This window comes from Cladophialophora psammophila (assembly GCF_000585535.1).
Source record: "Cladophialophora psammophila CBS 110553 chromosome Unknown aczJe-supercont1.35, whole genome shotgun sequence".
NCBI lineage: Eukaryota > Fungi > Ascomycota > Eurotiomycetes > Chaetothyriales > Herpotrichiellaceae > Cladophialophora > Cladophialophora psammophila.
The window spans coordinates 138,531-156,214 of NW_006912956.1; the positions used below are offsets into that span (position 1 = coordinate 138,531).

Consider the following 17,684-nt stretch of genomic DNA (forward strand, 5'->3'; position numbering starts at 1 on the left):
AGCTGCGTGGTAAATCTCGTGCTGAATTCGAATCACACCCCCTCTACGTGCTAGGCGTCTTAATCAGACAGTCGCCAAATTAGCACGGCGACATCAGTGAGGTCATGGAGTTTCAATCGTACCTGATATCGCCTTTTGCTGTTTGTTGAGAGGTCCCAGTTAGCTAAGCCATTCCTGTTCCCGTCGCATATCAAAGAGCGGGCCCGAGATCGACGAGCAAAGCAACTGAACAGTACTCACTGATGCCGTAGATATTGTCTTTTAAGAGCTTTCTGTGTCGTTTCGGCACTCTCTGTCCATGTAGACCTTTGAAGGGAAGGCCTGGTAGCGGTGTCGACATGTTGAGATTGGGAAGAGTTACTATGAGAAGAGATCACTCGAGTGATCAGCGGTAGGACACGGTGAAGTGAGTAAGAGATGGAGAAATCTCGACGACCTTCGCCTTGACTGAGCCAGCGAGAGCGGGTTGAAGGAGTCGAAGAACAGAAGTCGGCAAGTGTTGGCGCCTAAATGAGAGGGGTATTGAAGTCGCAGAAAAAGGGGGCCAAAAGAGAACACAGTGAAGTCTTGTTGAGTGAAGAACGAAAGAGCTTCGAACAATTACACATTAAACAGCTTGCTAAGGGATAGCATCTCGCATATTCAAACCATGATTTACCTATCCGGCCCTCATCCAACTTCTATTCCAGTCATGCAATGTCATGAATACACGAAACTTTAATCTGGTACCTTGTCTTCACGAGATGAACGTCGCCTCTGTGAACACTTTGCCGGGCTCGGAGAGCTCTCCCTCATCGCCAACCTTGACTTTCAGCTCTAGTTGGTCATCTGAAAGATACTGCTCAACGTATTAGTATCGAAGGCGTCGTGCCGAGGACTTGCAGAGGAGTGTTCTTACTTGGAAGATGTGTGGCTTCAACCCTGTTGCGTGACCGATAAAGGACTTGACGAAACCAGGCAAATGCGCCAGGACATCCACCCGATCAGACCTGGCAGGCAGATTGCCCTTGACCTCAGCCTGAACAGATTTGCCGTCTTTTTCGCCGCTCCACTTCCACAATATCGTCCTTGGTTCTGGCCAGTCATGGGGCGTCTCTCTCATGGATGTGAGATGTTCGGCAGTACATTCGCCGATGCATATCAATTCGCCGTCTTTGGCGATGCCACCCACTCCAACCGTGGTCTTACCGTATGAGGCGGGTGTCGTATATTCCATGAGAACGGCCGAGTAGTCTTTCGTGTGAACATTCGCAAAGTTCCACCTATTTGCCAGGTGATGCGGCTTCATCCCCTGAAGAGCGTAGATGTAAGTGGCCTTCCCCTCCAATTTGTAGGTTTTTGTGGGTGTCTGCATGGTGCCGGTTACTGTACACCGGGGCCAGAAGGCGTGTCGCATCGAACCCCACGGATTGTTATGATCGATGCCAAAGTACGTTGTGCCATCTTTGCCGAGTTGAAATCCCGGCGCATCTCTTTTCACAGTCAAATTGACAATGCAGCTGTCGTTTCTGGCAGACTTGATGGTATAAGTGTCCCCTGCCTCGTTCATTTCCAAAGCCACATTTTCAGCGTAGAAGCTTGTCTTCGGCTCGTCGAAGCCGTAGTCCTTCAGTGGGTCAGAACACCAGAGATGTTTTCCCGGACCTTCGTAGTTGAAGATTTTGCTATTGAACTGGGCCGTGGTATGGATTCCACTGGCAATTGATAGTCAGCGCGTTTCTCCAGCAGCAACGGTCTTCTCGGTGGTCGTGCAATCCTTACCCGACATTGCTGTAAATGACCTGAGCCATAGCAGTAGTCCCATCGTCGGCATAGAAGTAAAACGTCTCGGTCTCGACGTTTGTATGATCCATGGCCTTCCACCGCAGATCATCCTTGGAGAGGATAGAATAGGGCACTTCCTGCTTGGTCACGGGTTGGACGGCTGAAGGCCCATATTCGGGCTCCTCGGTGCCCACGACGTTGGCTAACTGCTGCTTGAACCAATTCATGCTGTCTGGGAGTACTGCGACAAGGATCTGAAGAGACTGTCAAGGGAACAACGGATGTTTATCATTTACAAGTACAGCAGGCAAAATGTAAGCCTCTGGATGTACGGGAATAACTGATCCATCAGCCATCCAGGGGAACTCGACGTCACCATAGGCGAATGGGATGCCAGCAGTGCCTTGGGGGGGGGAAATCTTTGTCGCACCTAAAGGGGCCGCCCAGTAACTAAACGAAATTTTAAGGCTAAGGCTTCCCCTGTTTGCCCTGTGCAGGGCACTGGAGGCTGCCCAAGTCAAGGCGCCTTTGTGCCGTCTCGGCGGATGCGACGGGATGCCAGTCAGCAGCCTGCGCTAAATCCTTCGTGGTTTAGCCGCTAGTAACTGCGCTCCTTGCGGCTGGAGCTGCGAGGGTCACGTTCACTGCATTCAGTCGAGCTTCAATATTTTCCAAGATTCATCGCAATCTCAAGCTCCGTATTAATCAATCTTTCAATCACTCCACTACTGCCGCTCCTCGCAACAAAGTCGAAGACTTCCTCTGAACACCAACCCACCGCTGCATTGATAGCTCACCTCTCCTATTCCCCATCGTGTCGTTCGGCGTGCCGAATACCAGTCCGTTATGGCGAAGAAGACGCCCGCTCGTGATCAGATCGTCAAATTGATTGTTGGCGCTGGTCAAGCAAGTCCGAGTCCGCCCGTTGGTCCCGCCCTCGGTAGCAAAGGTGTCAAGAGCATGGACTTTTGCAAGGTATGGACATTCAGCAGAGGAGTAGAGAAAGTGACCTTGCTAATGTCTGAGAAGGAATTCAATGCTCGCACCGCTCATATTACTCCTGGTGTACCAATTCCAGCGCGAGTCACGGTGCGGCCAGACCGCTCCTTCAGTTTCGACGTACGCAGTCCGAACACATCTTGGCTACTCCTCCAAGCAGCTGGGGTGAAAGAAGTAAAAGGCAAAATCAAGGGTGCACAACGGCCAGGCCACGAAAGTGTCGGCACTGTTTCACTCAAACACATATACGAGATTGCAAAAATCAAGCAAAGTGAGACGCGACTGTCCGGATTGAGTCTCGAGGCTCTGTGCAAGTGCATCATGTGGCAATGCAAGTCTATTGGTGTCAAAGTCGTGCCGTAATCGAAGCCGCCAGATCAGACACGATTGTCTCCGTCCAAGTTGAGCCTCTGAGTAGTTCTGGTTCTGGTCGACATTGCTCAATTGGCCGATGCATGGACCATTCGATCCATAAGATACTTGCCACTTCATCGACATCTACAGCTGGGCAGATCCCCGCCTCCGCACAACGGGCCGAGAAGTCTGGCGACAGAAGCTACAATGTCCCCATATGTGACTCAGTTCCAACCTCGAGCATGGCTCATGCAAGTTGGCGGATAAAAGTTACGTCGGAATCAAAGCCGATGATCGACGTCGGCACAATCCGTCAGTTGAGCCATGGACGCCCTGAGCCGCAACGTGTTCAAGGCGAACAGGTTCATGGGAACGAATACCACGTTCAGCGCGGAGATAATCACATTTTATTATCCTCGAGACTGGCGAATATCTCAGGATGAGCCGAGAGAAAGCCGAGAACAGGAATGGGCAAACTCCGAGAAGGGATATTGGTCGGTTATTCTGGCCACCATCGACTATCTTGCATCAAGGACACATCAGACAAGCACGCGACCCCGTGGGGTTGGCGGCATCCCAAGGAAGCGTCACTTTGTCCCATGGTTCCCGGTGGAATCTGGATGACCACGAAAATGTGAGAATCAGGCCCGGTGGCGCATGTAATGGAAAATGGAAAACGGAAAACGGTCATTTTATACGGAGTACGCGTGCTCAAATCAAAAGACTCTCGGTATGGCGAAGATGACTCGTCGCTCGGAAACTTCCAAAAAAAAAAAAAAAAACGAGGACAAAGATGACGTCTTGCCTGAAAGAAAAGAACCTTGCGCCTCACCTTCAGGCAGACAGCGAAGCTCGTCAGTCTCGAATAGGTAAAGAGTGGGCGTACTGGGGTATGATGTGCAGCGTTGTCATCATATTGTCTCCGGCTGGGCCGGAAGGAAATCCTAGGAACAGAAGCTGGAGGCAAAATAGGGGAGAGCAAAAATTACCATGTAATATTGCAAGCAGCTGCTCAAAGAGATGGTTTGTCACACAACCTCTTGGATAAGCCCGTTCGGCTGTTTCTGTGCCCGCTCAGTGACCCGCGAATCTTAGCAATGCCTTTCCCCCGTAACGAGTAGGAGTCGTAGCGGTGGTGGTAACTACGCATGGGATGCGCATCTGGAGACACATGGTTATTGTTGGACCCCGTGAGCCGGCCTCATGAGCTTGATCTTGTCAGCCCAAATGACATTTGTCCCATGTTAAGAACGGAAAAAGGGTCCTGTTCCCCGTTGCCATCGGCTCGTGTACGAGAAGAGCATGCAGTCGGAAGAGAACTCCCTGGTGCCACTGGAAGGGTAATGATACGCTGAAATGGATCTGCAGCGGGGCAATTTCTCAACATCCCACCTTTTATTCGTCTCGGTGTGCTCGGTGCCATGTCTGCCAGAGATGGTGGTGGCTCGCTGAGTCGCTGAAATTTCTCCCGCTTGTCCTGCCGCATTTTTTCAACGGCTTGCTGGGTTATTAAGTGAGCATACAGTACAAGTACAGCTATTATATTATTACTGTACCTCGCATCCTAGGACACCGCTTTCATATGCCAAACTTGCTGCTGTCTCACTTCCTACACTCTCATCTGCCCAATTGTCGCTCCACCAGATCCGCTTCTTCTCGGTCCTTCCGATTGCCGTCTAATAGATCGGGATTAACAGATTAAAATCTCGCATTCGACGTAACTGAACAGCATGTGAGTTCCGTCACCCTTCCTGACCCGGCCAATGCCTTTTTCGCTACCCGTATTAGCTCATCTGTCCCCCTCGACGACCCCCCCCCCCCCCAAAAGCCCAACGTCCTCAGATAGTAATCTCCATTCTAACATGAAATCGACTCAGATCTTTCATTTCTAGCCATATCTCACCTTTTTGCTGTTCTCGGCAAAGTTTGATAGGAGTCACCACTCGTTAATGTAGTCGATCACTTTCGCTTCCGATCTCTACCGCAATCAGCGCTCTTCCGGCCCACGATCTTCCGATAACATGACCTCCAAACTATCTGCGATGTTTCTCCCTGGGGACGATGCCAAAGGCGACAAAGGTACAAAAGAGGTGTTGAAAGATCAGAATCATGGCGCAACGAGCTGACACGGCGATTTTAGATACCAAAACGGAGCAAGAACAGCAACAGAACACCGAGAAAAAAGACAATGCAGAGTCAACGCAAGGTGCTGTGCGGTTTGCTTCGGGGAATGAAGAAATAGACCCTCTGGACGAATCAAGGCGTCTTTCCCAACCTGGTGGAGCGAAGAACGAGGAACTCAGCCCTGAAGCCCATGAACAGATCAGGAACTTGGCAATGTCTCTACAAAAGTCACGGCTTCAGGAAAGTCGCATGGCAAACTTTGCCTATGAGACGGTGTCTATGCCTCCCTCACGGGTATGCGGAATATTCCATCTTACTGTGTCAAGCTGACGAAAGCTTTCAGGTACCTTCAAGAGACAGTGAGACGCCTGGTACGCCTCGTGGCTCGATAAGACAGGGCCACGGCTCCATGTCCTCTGCATTTCAATCTCCTCCATTGACACCGCATGGCTCAAAAGACGGGAAACAAGACACTGTCTCTGCAGGACGTGGCCAACAAGGCCAAAACGCGATAACTCCGCAAACATCCCCACCTCCAGACTCGCAGGGCAGGGCTCTATCCCAATCTATATCGCCTTCTCATCCTGTCTCACCACCTCGATCCTCCGAACAAGCCCCAGGCAAGCCAGAACAAGGACGTGAGAGACGTATAGCCAAGTTCGAGATTGGTCCTTCTGAATCCGCGACCCCCGCAGATCAAAGTCCTGTTGGGACACCTAAACTTCGGCCTTCCTCCCCACAGCCTGGTGCTCAACAAAAGCCGCCTGAGCCGCGGCATTTTGGAAGTCTGGGAAGAGGCTCGCTGGCCCCAGCTATTGCAGCGGCAGCAGAGCGGATACCGCGGCAATCAAGCTCTACCGACCTCTCTGACAAGCGAACATCGATATTCGGTTCAAACAAGAAAGATCCTTATTCCCACGTCACGGATAGTGGTAGCGAGAAAAGTGGCTTAGATGGGAGGAAACATGGCTCCATGTCTGAACTAAAACGATTCTTCCGGCTTGGTCATGGCCACAAGAAGCACAATAACCATTCAGATTCACTGGCGTCGAGTGTACCAGCCTCGCGGAAATCTAGTCACAGATCTGGAACAAGGACGCCTCCCCACCAAGCTCCGCCGTCAAATGTTCCGTTCATGGATGATCACAGCCTCGAGGCGAAGTATGGAAAATTTGGCAAAGTTCTAGGCTCTGGCGCGGGCGGCTCCGTGAGATTACTCAAGCGAAGCAGCGACGGAGTCACTTTTGCCGTCAAACAATTCCGAGAGAAACATTCCTGGGAAAGTGAGAAGGACTATTCCAAGAAGGTCACAGCAGAATTCTGTATCGGCTCAACTCTGCATCATGGCAATATTATCGAAACCATGGACATTATCCAAGAAAACCATCGATGGTACGAGGTGATGGAGTATGCCCCATACGATCTGTTTGCTATCGTGATGACGGGTAAGATGACGAGAGAAGAGATCGCCTGCTCTTTCCTTCAGATTGTCAATGGCGTCAGCTATCTGCACAGTATGGGGCTCGCACATCGCGACCTCAAATTGGATAATGTGGTGGTAAGCGAGCATGGCATAATGAAATTGATCGACTTTGGAAGCGCCACGGTGTTCAGGTATCCCTTTGAGAACGACGTTGTACTCGCTTCGGGTTCGTCAATCCACCCCTCCTGATGAAAGGTTTTTTCGCTAACATGATATTGCAGGAATCGTTGGATCCGATCCCTACCTTGCCCCGGAAGTGTATGAGGAAAAGAAGTACGACCCGACGGCCACGGACATTTGGTCTCTGGCAATCATATTCTGCTGTATGTCCCTTCGCCGTTTCCCATGGAAGCAGCCTCGACTTGTCGACAATTCCTACAAACTGTTCGCTTCTCCGCCGACACCAGGCACACCCGTTCCAGATTCACACCCACGGAAATCCTCGCATTTAAGTCCCGGGGAAGATAACACCTCTCGACACCATTCCGAAGCCAACGGCAGTGCTAATTCGTCGCATCACCATCATCATCACTCGGAAAACGTGGATGAAGGGCGGCCTTCGACATCCAGTGGGGATAAACAGGAAGTGATCAAAGGCCCATGGCGACTCCTCCGCATTCTTCCGCGGGAGAGCCGTCACATCATTGGCCGCATGCTGAAAATTGACCCAGCGGAACGAGCCACGATGGAAGAAGTGCTTGAGGACGACTGGGTATTGAACGCCAGAGTTTGTTATCAAGAGGAAAACGGGACCGTTCACCACGCAGAAGGCCACACACATGTCTTGGAGGCTGGATCTGGCGGACCTCCACCGGCCAAGTAACGGATAAGGCTGGAATCGGATTGCCAATCAGGATCCTGGAGATCTATGATGGAACGGCTATGTTCATGTCTCACAGCAACACTAATGGGATCGCATTGTGTAGATTTTGGAAGAATGAAACGCATAGGGAGCTTGATGGGTGATGGGATGCTTACGTTTTTTTTGTCAGGGGCCTTTGTTGGAATGCGTGTTGGAGAAACCCCGAGTGTTGAAAATGCCACCTGCGAGGTGCCTTTATATTATGTGTAGATACCAGTTTATCACGTTCAACACAAATGAGACCTTTTGAGGTATGTTATGTTGGAAGGAAAGTCCACAAGTACCCTTTTCTCCCCACTCGACCCTCTTCGGGTCAATTTAACCCGGTGCGTAATAATATCAGTATCTGGACGACCGCGGCCTTGTCCCGCCCCCCAGCTTCTGGAACAGGCACTCCAGGACTAGCTCCTGACTGGCGTGCCATGCGCAGTCCACTGCGCCCGCACTTCACAACGGCGCAGGCTAAATACCCAGTGCTACCTGATCTGCCGATGTAGCTCTTCCATTCTCCTGCAACCTCTCTGAAGGATAGTTGAGGTGGACTCGTCGTCACGGTAGCGTTTTCTTGCCTTTGTCCTGCGAAAATGGCCGGTTGAGGAAGACCAGTTGTGTTTGTCGCAAAGGTTAGAGAATCGAGCAAGCGGCTTCAATATCACCCGCATATGGCCAAGAAGAAGCGCCAGAGGATCAGCTATGGTCTGCCATCCCTGCTCACACGGAGTATGCATGGCTAATGAAGAGCAGTTCTGCCTCTGGCGAGTACGCCAGGTGGCCATAGACTCGGGGTGAACGGTTTAGCCTTTGACGAGGATCGTTCCATACTGTGCGCAACCGCCCCATTTCAAGCCGATCATAACGAATGAATACTGAGCAAGGGTATAGATACACTGGCGGCCGGGATGGCGTGATCTGCGCCTGGGATCTGGACTTGGAGGCACAAAGATTGAATCAACAAGGGGCAGACGCTGCAAAGGACAAGAAGAGCAGTGTATCATTCCGCAAGCAGGTGCAAGCGCATACCCACTGGGTCAATGATATTGTCCTGGTCAAAAACAATCTTGGATTAGTCTCTGCCTCGTCGGATGTCACTGTCAAGCTGTGGCGGCCTCACGCCCACGAATCGTCGCAAGCATACACCATCGGTTCTCACAGCGACTATATCAAATGCCTTGCAACGCCCGACCGAACATCCAATTGGGTCGCCTCTGGAGGCTTGGACCACAGGATTTGCCTCTGGGACTTGAATGGAGGAGGCAAGAACCTCGAGATCAACGTTGGGAAGGTACAGGATGTGGTCAAAGGATCTGTCTACTGCCTGCGCGCGCGAGGATCTTTGCTCGCCAGTGGAGGGCCTGAGAGTGTAGTTCGACTGTGGGACACCAAGTCTGGCAAAGGCATAACCAAGCTTGTTGGGCATACGGACAATGTCAGGGACATCTTGATCAGTGATGACGGCGATACACTCCTCACTGCTTCGTCTGATCAGACGATCAAGGTCTGGTCTATTGCGGCCGGTCGATGCATCCATACCCTGACCATGCACAGCGACAGCGTTTGGTGCATGTATTCGGACGATCCCAACCTGGCTGTGTTCTACTCTGGAGATAAGTCAGGTCTAGTGGCAAAGACTGATACTCGACGGGCAATGGAGATTGATGACGGGGTGTCCGTCGCGGTGTGTCAAGAACACGACGGTATTGCTCGGGTACTGCCTGTCGGCGACTCTGTTTGGACAGCAACCTCGAGCTCAAGCGTCAATCGCTGGCTTGACGTCGATACTGAGCTCGAGGTTGAAACTCCGCCCGCGTCGCCGCGTGAGGAAAGGACTGCAAGTCCAGAAGCGCGAAGTCATTTGAGCCCCGAGCCCCCAGCATCTTCACCTCCTGCAACAACAAACGGGACCACGAACGGCGAAGTCGAGCACAGGAAGAGAATTCCTCACAATGCGGTTTTACGCGTCTCAATCACAGCCCTTCATCCTGGTAGGAAGCATCTGGGGAGACATCCCAATCTATCGTCGACAAATTTGAGAAAGGCTTCAGAGGCTATGATAACGGATGATCTGAGTCTGGTGGTCCCTATTAGAGGCCAACCTGCCGAGACCATCGAAGGGCAAAACGGGCTCATCAAACACGTCATGCTAAATGATAGAAAAAGAATACTCACATTGGATACTGCTGGCGAGGTGGTATTATGGGACCTTTTAAAGGCAAGACGCATCTCTCCTGAAGGCGATAACCGCAATCTGACATTGAAACAGTGTATTCCGATTAAGTCTTTTGGCCGTCGGCATCTTGATGAAGTGGTGCCGGAAGTCAACACTACTGAAAGCGTCGCTAACTGGTGCGGCGTGGATACGAAGACTGGGAAAATTACAGTTATGCTCGAGGAGAATTACTGTTTTGATGCCGAGGTGTATGCAGACGAGCTAGACTTGCCCAGCAATCTTGTCTTTCGCGAGGACCAGAGAAGTAGGACGATTCCAATCTGAAACAATTATTTTGCGGGAACTGACAATGACTTGAACAGTCAATCTGGGCAAATGGGTGCTCCGCAACTTGTTTTCGAAGCTCATCGACGAAGAGGTTGCTCGAGATGAAGCCTATAGACGCACGCTCCAAAATCCAGTCAGCACTGCTCCTCATAGTGGTCTTGTTCGACCTGGCGCACCCACTAGTATCAAGTTGCCCGAATCTGTTGGGACAACTCCCATGGTATCACCAGGGACAGTTGTGACTCCCCGTGCATCGAACGGCTTCTCAATGGTTCCTGCAACTCCTGGGTTAGCAATCGGCGCAGCTACACCAGGCTTTGCGCCATTGAACACCACACTTCCTCCTACCGCGGAAGAGACAGCACAGACTCCCAACGGTGCATCTTCTCGGTCGTCGCGAGCACAAACCCCGCGAGTGCAAACTCCTCATGTGCAGCCAACGCCGTCAGCGACGGAATCCCAGAGCGTCGACTACTTCTCCTCGACCAATACTACGGCTAACAGTCAGTCCGAGGCCTCTTCGGAGAGCGAGAAAGTCCCCAAAACACCCGGGGGTGGTCCGGCCTTGACGGAAAGCAACGCTCAAGGGACCCTCTCGACACCAACATCACCGACCGAGGAGAAGAAAAAGGGTCTCTTTGGCAAGAAGTTCGGCATGGGCATGTCTTTCCCCAAAAAGATGACCAGCCGTTCCTCTGCAGAAGTGAAGGCGCCCGTCGTATCAACAGAAGAGAGATCTTCTGACACCGCATCCCTCCGGTCCTCCGAGAAAGATGTCGAGAAAGTTCACATCGAAGATAATTTCTTTGGTGTCGTTCAGAAGATCCGCCTAGAGTATGATGAGCATCTCGAGTCCAAAACGGATCAACCGCTGCCGCAGGGGATAACTCCCTCTCTGCCGACGGAGACACCCGTGCTGAGTCCGCCACCGCACACCACGATTATCATCCAGGAGGACAACCCCGAAAGTGGTGGCTTGGCGGACCAGTACAGAGGGGAGATCAGTGAGTTGGGAAATCCTGCGGAGGTGGATGCACTTGAGAAGATTGCGCCTATGTGGCTGGGTGACTTGTTACTGCGGGTGAGTCCAGATTGTCATCTTTCTGTGCCTTTCTCTGTCTCAGCATTTTCCGTCTCCTCTTTACAGATATCAGAGTCGCTGATTCTGTGGTATGTATAGAACCAAATCCCTTACAAAGACACCGTCAAGGTTTCTTTCGTGTTACACCCCTATGAGAATCTGCTCCCGCCCATTGCTTCACCGGACGGCAATGCTCGACTCAACGCGAACCGCATGCTCCGCGCAAAGAAAATCATGGCGTACATCGCAGAGAGGATTGAAGCTCCTCCCTCTCAACCGACTCAGTCTACCGACACGACGGAGGGGCAACAACCCACTGAGACCCAGCATTCAGACATAGCCCCTGCTCCGGAGGCAGAACAGAGCTCGGAAGCTCAGCTCAAGCCGGAGGAGTATTTGGAACTATACTGCCAAAACCAACTTGTCCACCCCAACACAACACTAGCCACGCTTCGCGTGCACGTCTGGCGAACGGGTGGCGATGTGGTGCTGTACTATAAAAGTAACGGGAGGAAGAAGTTGACGTTGCCCCATCCTGCGCAGGTGCCCACGGACGTCGAGAGTGAGGAGACGACGGGTGTCGTGCGATAGATAGAGTTGAGGGAATTGCGAGAACAGGAGATCTATCAAGGTACGCGAGGGTTGGTGGCTGCAGCTATTGGAAGCGCGCGCATCGAGGCTGCACGACCACCTGTCGCAAGGGAGGATTCACAAGGCTAGATGGAGGATGATGATGCTTCGTGTTGGTTGGGAGATCTGGGCCTGATGAGAGACCGTTGTTGAGACGATAAAATGGGTGTGTTGGATGCTGCAAGCGAGCGCCGGTCGACATTTTGCTTTCAAAGAGAAAAAGACAGAAAACAACAAGAACCGACAAAAACCGATATCTTGTAGAATTACATACACAGGGTCTGAATTTTAGTATGCTTTTCCGTTTTTCCAGTGCGAAACTTGCAATGCCTCTAGGTATGTAATGTACAAAGACATGATGGGATCGATGGAGGGTACACATTGAGCTGGGCCCCCCCCTCCAAAAAATTAGGTTCTTCAAGACTCTTCAGGCCCCAGGAGATTCCACACATACTGATACGTGCCCAGAAATATGGCACCTCCAGTGCTGATCCAGCCGACACGAGGCACGAAGCCGCGAAACAGGCCCGCGGCGCCCTCGTCCCTCCATATCTGCTGCAGGACTCTCGCGGGCCCGGCGCGAGCGGAGGATGAGGAGGAGGACGACGACCCAGCAGTAGCATTACCTGCCTCCTTGCGAGCGAGCATGATTCGCGTCTTCAGCACATCTAGCGGGGTCGTAAACCCTGCGGCAATGGCGCCTGCGACGCTGCCGAAGACTGCGCTTTCCGCAGCCGTGACCTGTCCCTCGTGGCGGCCGGCGAGTCTGTGCTGGCGATCTGAGTAGGAGGCCTTGAAGTATTCCCACAGGCTGAACTGGGTGATGGTGAAGGGGATTTCGCGCATGATGGTCACGCCGCCGCCCCTGTAGAGTTCGCGGACCATGGTCGCGTAACCGTCTGTCTTTCTGAGTCCCAATATGTCCTGCAGTGCGAGCAGGGCTGAGCCGCCGAAGAGGCCTGCTTGGGCGCGCTGCTTGACGACCTCGGTCGGCACACGGATCGCGCAGGCCGCGATCTCCCCCAGCGACGAGGCCAGCATGTGCGCATAGGCCTGGTGCGGAGATGGCTGTGTTGTTGTTGGATCGATCAGCGATCTCTTGACACCGTCGTAGACGACGAAGAAGGACGCAGCGGACGGCATTGACCCTAGCAGCGCCGAGGGGAGCCCGGCGTACATGCTCCGCAGCGTCCCCTGGAGGGTATGGCGGGCGAGGACGGTGGAGGATGCATGTTTGCTCGTGCTCGTCAGATTAGACTGCAGCCGTGTCTTGATCGTGTCTAGGGGATACAGGGAAAAGTCGACCGTGAGGCCGGCGAAGGCGCCTGCCTGTTATATCACCGCGTCGTCAGAAATCTGATACAGTTTGGTCCGGCATGAAGAAGAGGAGGGATTTACGGACGATGAGCGATCGAGTCCATAGCGAGGTCACGGGTAGTTCTCGGGGAGCTTCTTGCAGAGTCACATCCTGCTCGATCATTCCTGGGAGTGGTGGTGCCTGAGGTAGGCGGAGGGTGACCCGTTTCGCGGTTGGGTGGTTGAGTTCCAGGTCGGCTCTGCAAAGGAAGAGACAGGTTCACTGCATTCGACCCCGAAACCGGCTCTCAAAACATGTGCTCAACGCTATGCCTAATCAGCAATAGTCTATTGTTAATCCAAACATGACTACTCTGTACAGTAAGCAGTCGATCTGCTCTTGATCTGCTCTTGATCTGCTCTATAATAGATAACAGTACGGAGTATCTCTAATACTGCCGAAATGCTGTATTGGAAGGTCCGAAGTGCACCGCCCAACGAGTAGTCCATACCACCCTTGGTGGCCTCAGCCTTTAACAGTTGTGGGCGCATCCACCACTCGAAACACCATGGATTTGAACGTGCAATAATGGTATTGAGATCTACCACGCTCAAGATGTGGGATCTTGCTAGTACTCCTAGCCTTCGGGGATTTGAGAATTCGCATTATACTGAGGTAAAAGATTATGAGCCTGGAATATTTGGTGTGGAGTCCTTTTGCCCTGTAGAATCAATTGGAATTTGAAAAGGTTCGTTGATGTCGCGGAGTGTCGACCGATTTATGCTATTTCTAGATATATCTCCATATTAACATCGCTTTCGGCCTTTCTCCCTGATATGCTAGCATTTTCTAGTAGTTACTTCACTCGGAGAAAGTGGGATATGCAATCAAAAGGAGAGTAACAAGGAGACCATAGTATCGAGGATACCACACGCGACGCGACGCGGTGGCACACGTCTTCGGCCTCCCGAAAATAAAAAGCTCCACACTTATTAGGCTAAGTGCTAGGCCCGAACGATGCCCGAACCTTCATAAGAGGCGACGACGGCCGCATTTACGGGCTGGCGAGGGCTTCTAACCTCGCTAGTCAGACCAACGCGGAGGGAGCAATTCTACCATTTTATTTGCTTTGGCGAAGGGAAGGCATCGAAGGAGGGGAGCCCGCACCTGCGACTGCTCCTAGAGTTTGTGGAAATGCCTCCAGCCTAATTTGTGACTTTGATCTATTGTGAAGTGGTTACTCATGCATTTGAGTTAACATCAGCGACTCGGTGAACTCGTTGCGAGCCTCATTTTGAGCAATCCCGCTGGCTAGGCCCATACCCAACGGCCCCCATCCACTGGCATCAGAGCGACTGTTCGGTCAAAATCGGTAGCTAGGATTCCCCTCCGAAATCCAGGCCAACAAATTGTCAGAGCCGCATGCGAACCGATCAACTTGGCTCCCCGGCCCCAGGTCTGCTGAACCTGTTCGCATGACCAGAATTGGGCGCAATCTGCAACAAGTCAACTTGCTAATTTGCAAACTGCCCTGGACACGGCACAGGCGGTGTGAGCAACAGAAGTGGTGGTGAGATGGATTCTGCCCAATAAAACCCTCACGAAACCCTGTTGAAGATGCAATCCCCCGTGGAGGCGTGTCCAAGACGCGAACTCTGTCCACAGAGATCCCTGTCGATTTTCCCTCTGCTTTTTTGTCCTGCGCGTTGACCTTTTGGCATTTGTTCCAGCTGCAGTTTTAGCGAAGGAAGGATTTGACACAATGCTTCCCTCCTTTGTGAAAGTCCAAGGGTTGTGGTTGTTGACCTTACAGGTTTATCATTTATTTATTGGTGGCGATTGTCCCTGAAGTATGATCAGATCTCCATCCTCGCTCTAGGATCTTCCCCCTTCCTCCTTGTTTCCCCTCCTGTTGTCACCCGTTGCGGTTTCTCTGGTTTCGATGACTCTCAAGATTGGACACAAAGAAGCCCAATTTGCTCCCTTCCCTCATCACCGCTAATACATATATGATGGTGCGCCGCTCTTCTGCAACCACAATCGGGAATCCTGTCGGTCATGGTAGAATCCGAGGATTGATCCAAACAGGTGAGTCGAATGCTTATTTATTTTCTGTTGTCAGATTTGCTCTTTCAACTTGCAACTTCATATTCTCATGTCCCCGATCATAGAGCCCTGTCACTCTCCCCAGCCTACGCCTCGTCTGCTTCGCATTGTCTCGTTCAGGGGTAATCAGGCCCGGAGCATTCTGAACTGGAACAGTTGGTTCTCACAGAGCAGCAAAGATCTGCTCGAAAATGTTCAAATTGGATCCAACTGGGCCGTCTGCGTCATTGAAAAGGAACCCCAACCTATCGAAACATACTTTGTCCTTGAGAAAGACGGGTTCTCGCCGTATCACTACAATGCGGAACAGCTCAGCAGATCCGTTGAGTCGTTTGTTGACATTGGATACACTGATCTTTCTAACCCCGGGATCAAAGAACGTGGTATGTGCAAATGACAGACCGTACCCATTCTCTAGTATGACATCACTGATGTACGTGACAGCATGGAGATTAAGAGAGCTTTGGGGTACCCCTGACCCAATGAAATGGAACAATCAAAATTTCGCGGTGCTGCTCAGCCTCATCATTACGCGAAAACATTCGCGGGAAAATGCTCTTAACATCGCCCGGGCACTTTTAGCGAGCCTCTCCGCCGCTCGCTCCAATTCGCGGCTGGCTGACGGTGCTTCAGATATAGTTGGAACGATGCTCTGGGGCGTTGTTGCAGTGGGGATCAGTCTTCCTCCTGGAGGGATCAGACCTCTGCCATTTTGGCAGTTGGCTACCGGAATTTCGAATACAAGTGCGGAAATTGACCTTCGTCGCAGCATTGAGAACGTGCACAAGGAGTTTAGTGTCCTGCAGAGCATTTCGTGTGCCTGATGTTGAACTGGCAATAGCCTGGCCTTGATCGGAACAATCGAGACGATGTCACAATCGAACGATCCTAGCCAAAATAAATTAAGACTTACTACCTGTGTAGCAGTCAGATTCTTCCTTGACCAGCATTTGCCGCATCTGATGATAAGTTGGCAGTAAGTGACAACCCATCTATCGAAGCAAGATTTGGAATTGAGAGTAGTAGTGTGTATTGGGAAGGCAGTGGCGAGTTTGAGCAAAGGCTACATACCCCGTACCGAGTGCATTAAAGCCATCGCCATACTGTGTTGACTGTACTTTGGAAGAGGTACCACCAATCGCCGCCAAAATGGAAAAGCATGCTGATCGCAAGCTGGAACATTATCGCAGACGCAATTGCCAGAATGCCATCATCTCCCCCAACTAATAAGTTGATGAGGCTGACCGTCATCGATGGGTTACCCAGCAATGATTCGTGGATTAATCAGAAATTCCGACAACAAGTATACGCCGTCTGAATTGCCAAAAGTACGAAGAGACCGTCGGTAATTAGAAAGTTGGCAATAAATCTGGAGAGCGGAGGGTGGTTTCGGGAACCACTGTAGGAGACTATTTTCAAACGACATCAATCCTTCGCGCCTTCTCGTCGTCTGTCAAATGTCCGAACCGGGCAATTTCTCACGCCTCTCTTCGACCGTTCGACAGCCAGATTCCTCTTTTGGTTCACATGCTAATATTGCTACGGATATGGCGGGCTTCAAGGGATGCAAGCCCGGGCCACAGCCAGGAGGGACAGTTGCATTGTGTTTAATCTTCCACAGCTCGGGACACGTCACCCGTCTGGTGTCGGATCAGAAACCCGCCGTCGCCCTTTCTCAGCAGTGCTTTGATCCAGTCAACACCAAAATCCCACCAGCCATGTCGGTCTGGCTTCGCCAATTCGAGAGCTTCTGGATCCAGGCTACCAACTGTCAGATCGACAAATGCTTGTGGAGTATCCAGGTATTTGGTGCTCAAATATGACAGGTTTGTGCCGCAACGCGAACAGAAAGTCCTCGTCGCTCTGTCAGTGCAACTAAAGCGGGATACGTAGGTCAAGGTTGAGTTCCCGCCCTCTTTGAGCGGTCCAACTGCTTCGCGTGTAGATAGATGAAGCGCTTGCTGGCTACCTGTGGCTTCTTTCCGTAGTAGATCCCATTCCACCCAGTCAATTGGGACTATGAGCCAACATTGGATCATACAGCCAGCTTGACGGCGACAATTACCGCAGTGATCAAGATCAATCAATGGTAATCGAGTCTGAACCTTTTCGGTGGGCGAGATGGGAGTCTCGAGGGCGCCGGGAACAGCAGGGCGGTTTTCCCAGGCTGGGACTTTGACGGTGTATCGGATGGCTTTGCAATAGCAGCCACCGGTGAGGGCGATGGCATCTCTAGGAAGATATGACATGTTGCGACAGAATGCCCGAGGAGCGTGTCTTGCGGAATCCTCGTATTCTTGCGTTAACTCCTTCAAGACGTGGTGATAGCTGCCTGCCTGTGGGCTTGAGGGTGCCTAGGACTTCAAGTTTCGCGGGCGACCGAGCAGCTATTGACTTGCCTTGAATTCTCTGGACACGTGGTCGAAGTATTCCGACTGGGGAAATACGTATCTATTGGGAACGGAGCGAACACAGCGTGGTTGATGGTGG

The 17,684-nt window shown here is 51.8% G+C and overlaps 7 protein-coding genes across 7 annotated transcripts; 4 read left to right on the forward strand and 3 right to left on the reverse strand.

Annotated features, from left to right (window-relative positions):
* Window positions 1–736: 736 nt before the first annotated feature.
* A1O5_12585 (uncharacterized protein) lies at window positions 737–1,991 on the reverse strand (the record flags this gene model as incomplete). The annotated part of the gene is made up of 3 exons (XM_007753154.1): window positions 737–841; window positions 899–1,694; window positions 1,762–1,991. 3 exons carry the CDS (start codon window positions 1,989–1,991, stop codon window positions 737–739), a joined length of 1,131 nt encoding a protein of 376 aa, XP_007751344.1.
* Window positions 1,992–2,610: 619 nt separating this feature from the next.
* Window positions 2,611–3,126, forward strand: A1O5_12586 (50S ribosomal protein L11; the record flags this gene model as incomplete). The annotated part of the gene is made up of 2 exons (XM_007753155.1): window positions 2,611–2,739; window positions 2,791–3,126. The coding sequence occupies 2 exons, from the start codon at window positions 2,611–2,613 to the stop codon at window positions 3,124–3,126; spliced, it is 465 nt and encodes a 154-aa protein (XP_007751345.1).
* Window positions 3,127–5,226: 2,100 nt separating this feature from the next.
* A1O5_12587 (HAL protein kinase) lies at window positions 5,227–7,547 on the forward strand (the record flags this gene model as incomplete). The annotated part of the gene is made up of 3 exons (XM_007753156.1): window positions 5,227–5,535; window positions 5,585–6,890; window positions 6,946–7,547. 3 exons carry the CDS (start codon window positions 5,227–5,229, stop codon window positions 7,545–7,547), a joined length of 2,217 nt encoding a protein of 738 aa, XP_007751346.1.
* A 701-nt stretch (window positions 7,548–8,248) lies between these two features.
* A1O5_12588 (uncharacterized protein) lies at window positions 8,249–11,752 on the forward strand (the record flags this gene model as incomplete). The annotated part of the gene is made up of 5 exons (XM_007753157.1): window positions 8,249–8,282; window positions 8,328–8,409; window positions 8,469–10,057; window positions 10,116–11,161; window positions 11,261–11,752. The coding sequence occupies 5 exons, from the start codon at window positions 8,249–8,251 to the stop codon at window positions 11,750–11,752; spliced, it is 3,243 nt and encodes a 1,080-aa protein (XP_007751347.1).
* A 456-nt stretch (window positions 11,753–12,208) lies between these two features.
* On the reverse strand, window positions 12,209–13,271 carry A1O5_12589 (uncharacterized protein; the record flags this gene model as incomplete). Its single annotated transcript, XM_007753158.1, has 2 exons — window positions 12,209–13,120; window positions 13,194–13,271. The coding sequence occupies 2 exons, from the start codon at window positions 13,269–13,271 to the stop codon at window positions 12,209–12,211; spliced, it is 990 nt and encodes a 329-aa protein (XP_007751348.1).
* A 1,972-nt stretch (window positions 13,272–15,243) lies between these two features.
* On the forward strand, window positions 15,244–16,018 carry A1O5_12590 (uncharacterized protein; the record flags this gene model as incomplete). The annotated part of the gene is made up of 2 exons (XM_007753159.1): window positions 15,244–15,577; window positions 15,639–16,018. 2 exons carry the CDS (start codon window positions 15,244–15,246, stop codon window positions 16,016–16,018), a joined length of 714 nt encoding a protein of 237 aa, XP_007751349.1.
* A 783-nt stretch (window positions 16,019–16,801) lies between these two features.
* Window positions 16,802–17,443, reverse strand: A1O5_12591 (uncharacterized protein; the record flags this gene model as incomplete). The annotated part of the gene is made up of 1 exon (XM_007753160.1): window positions 16,802–17,443. One exon carries the CDS (start codon window positions 17,441–17,443, stop codon window positions 16,802–16,804), a length of 642 nt encoding a protein of 213 aa, XP_007751350.1.
* Window positions 17,444–17,684: the final 241 nt, after the last annotated feature.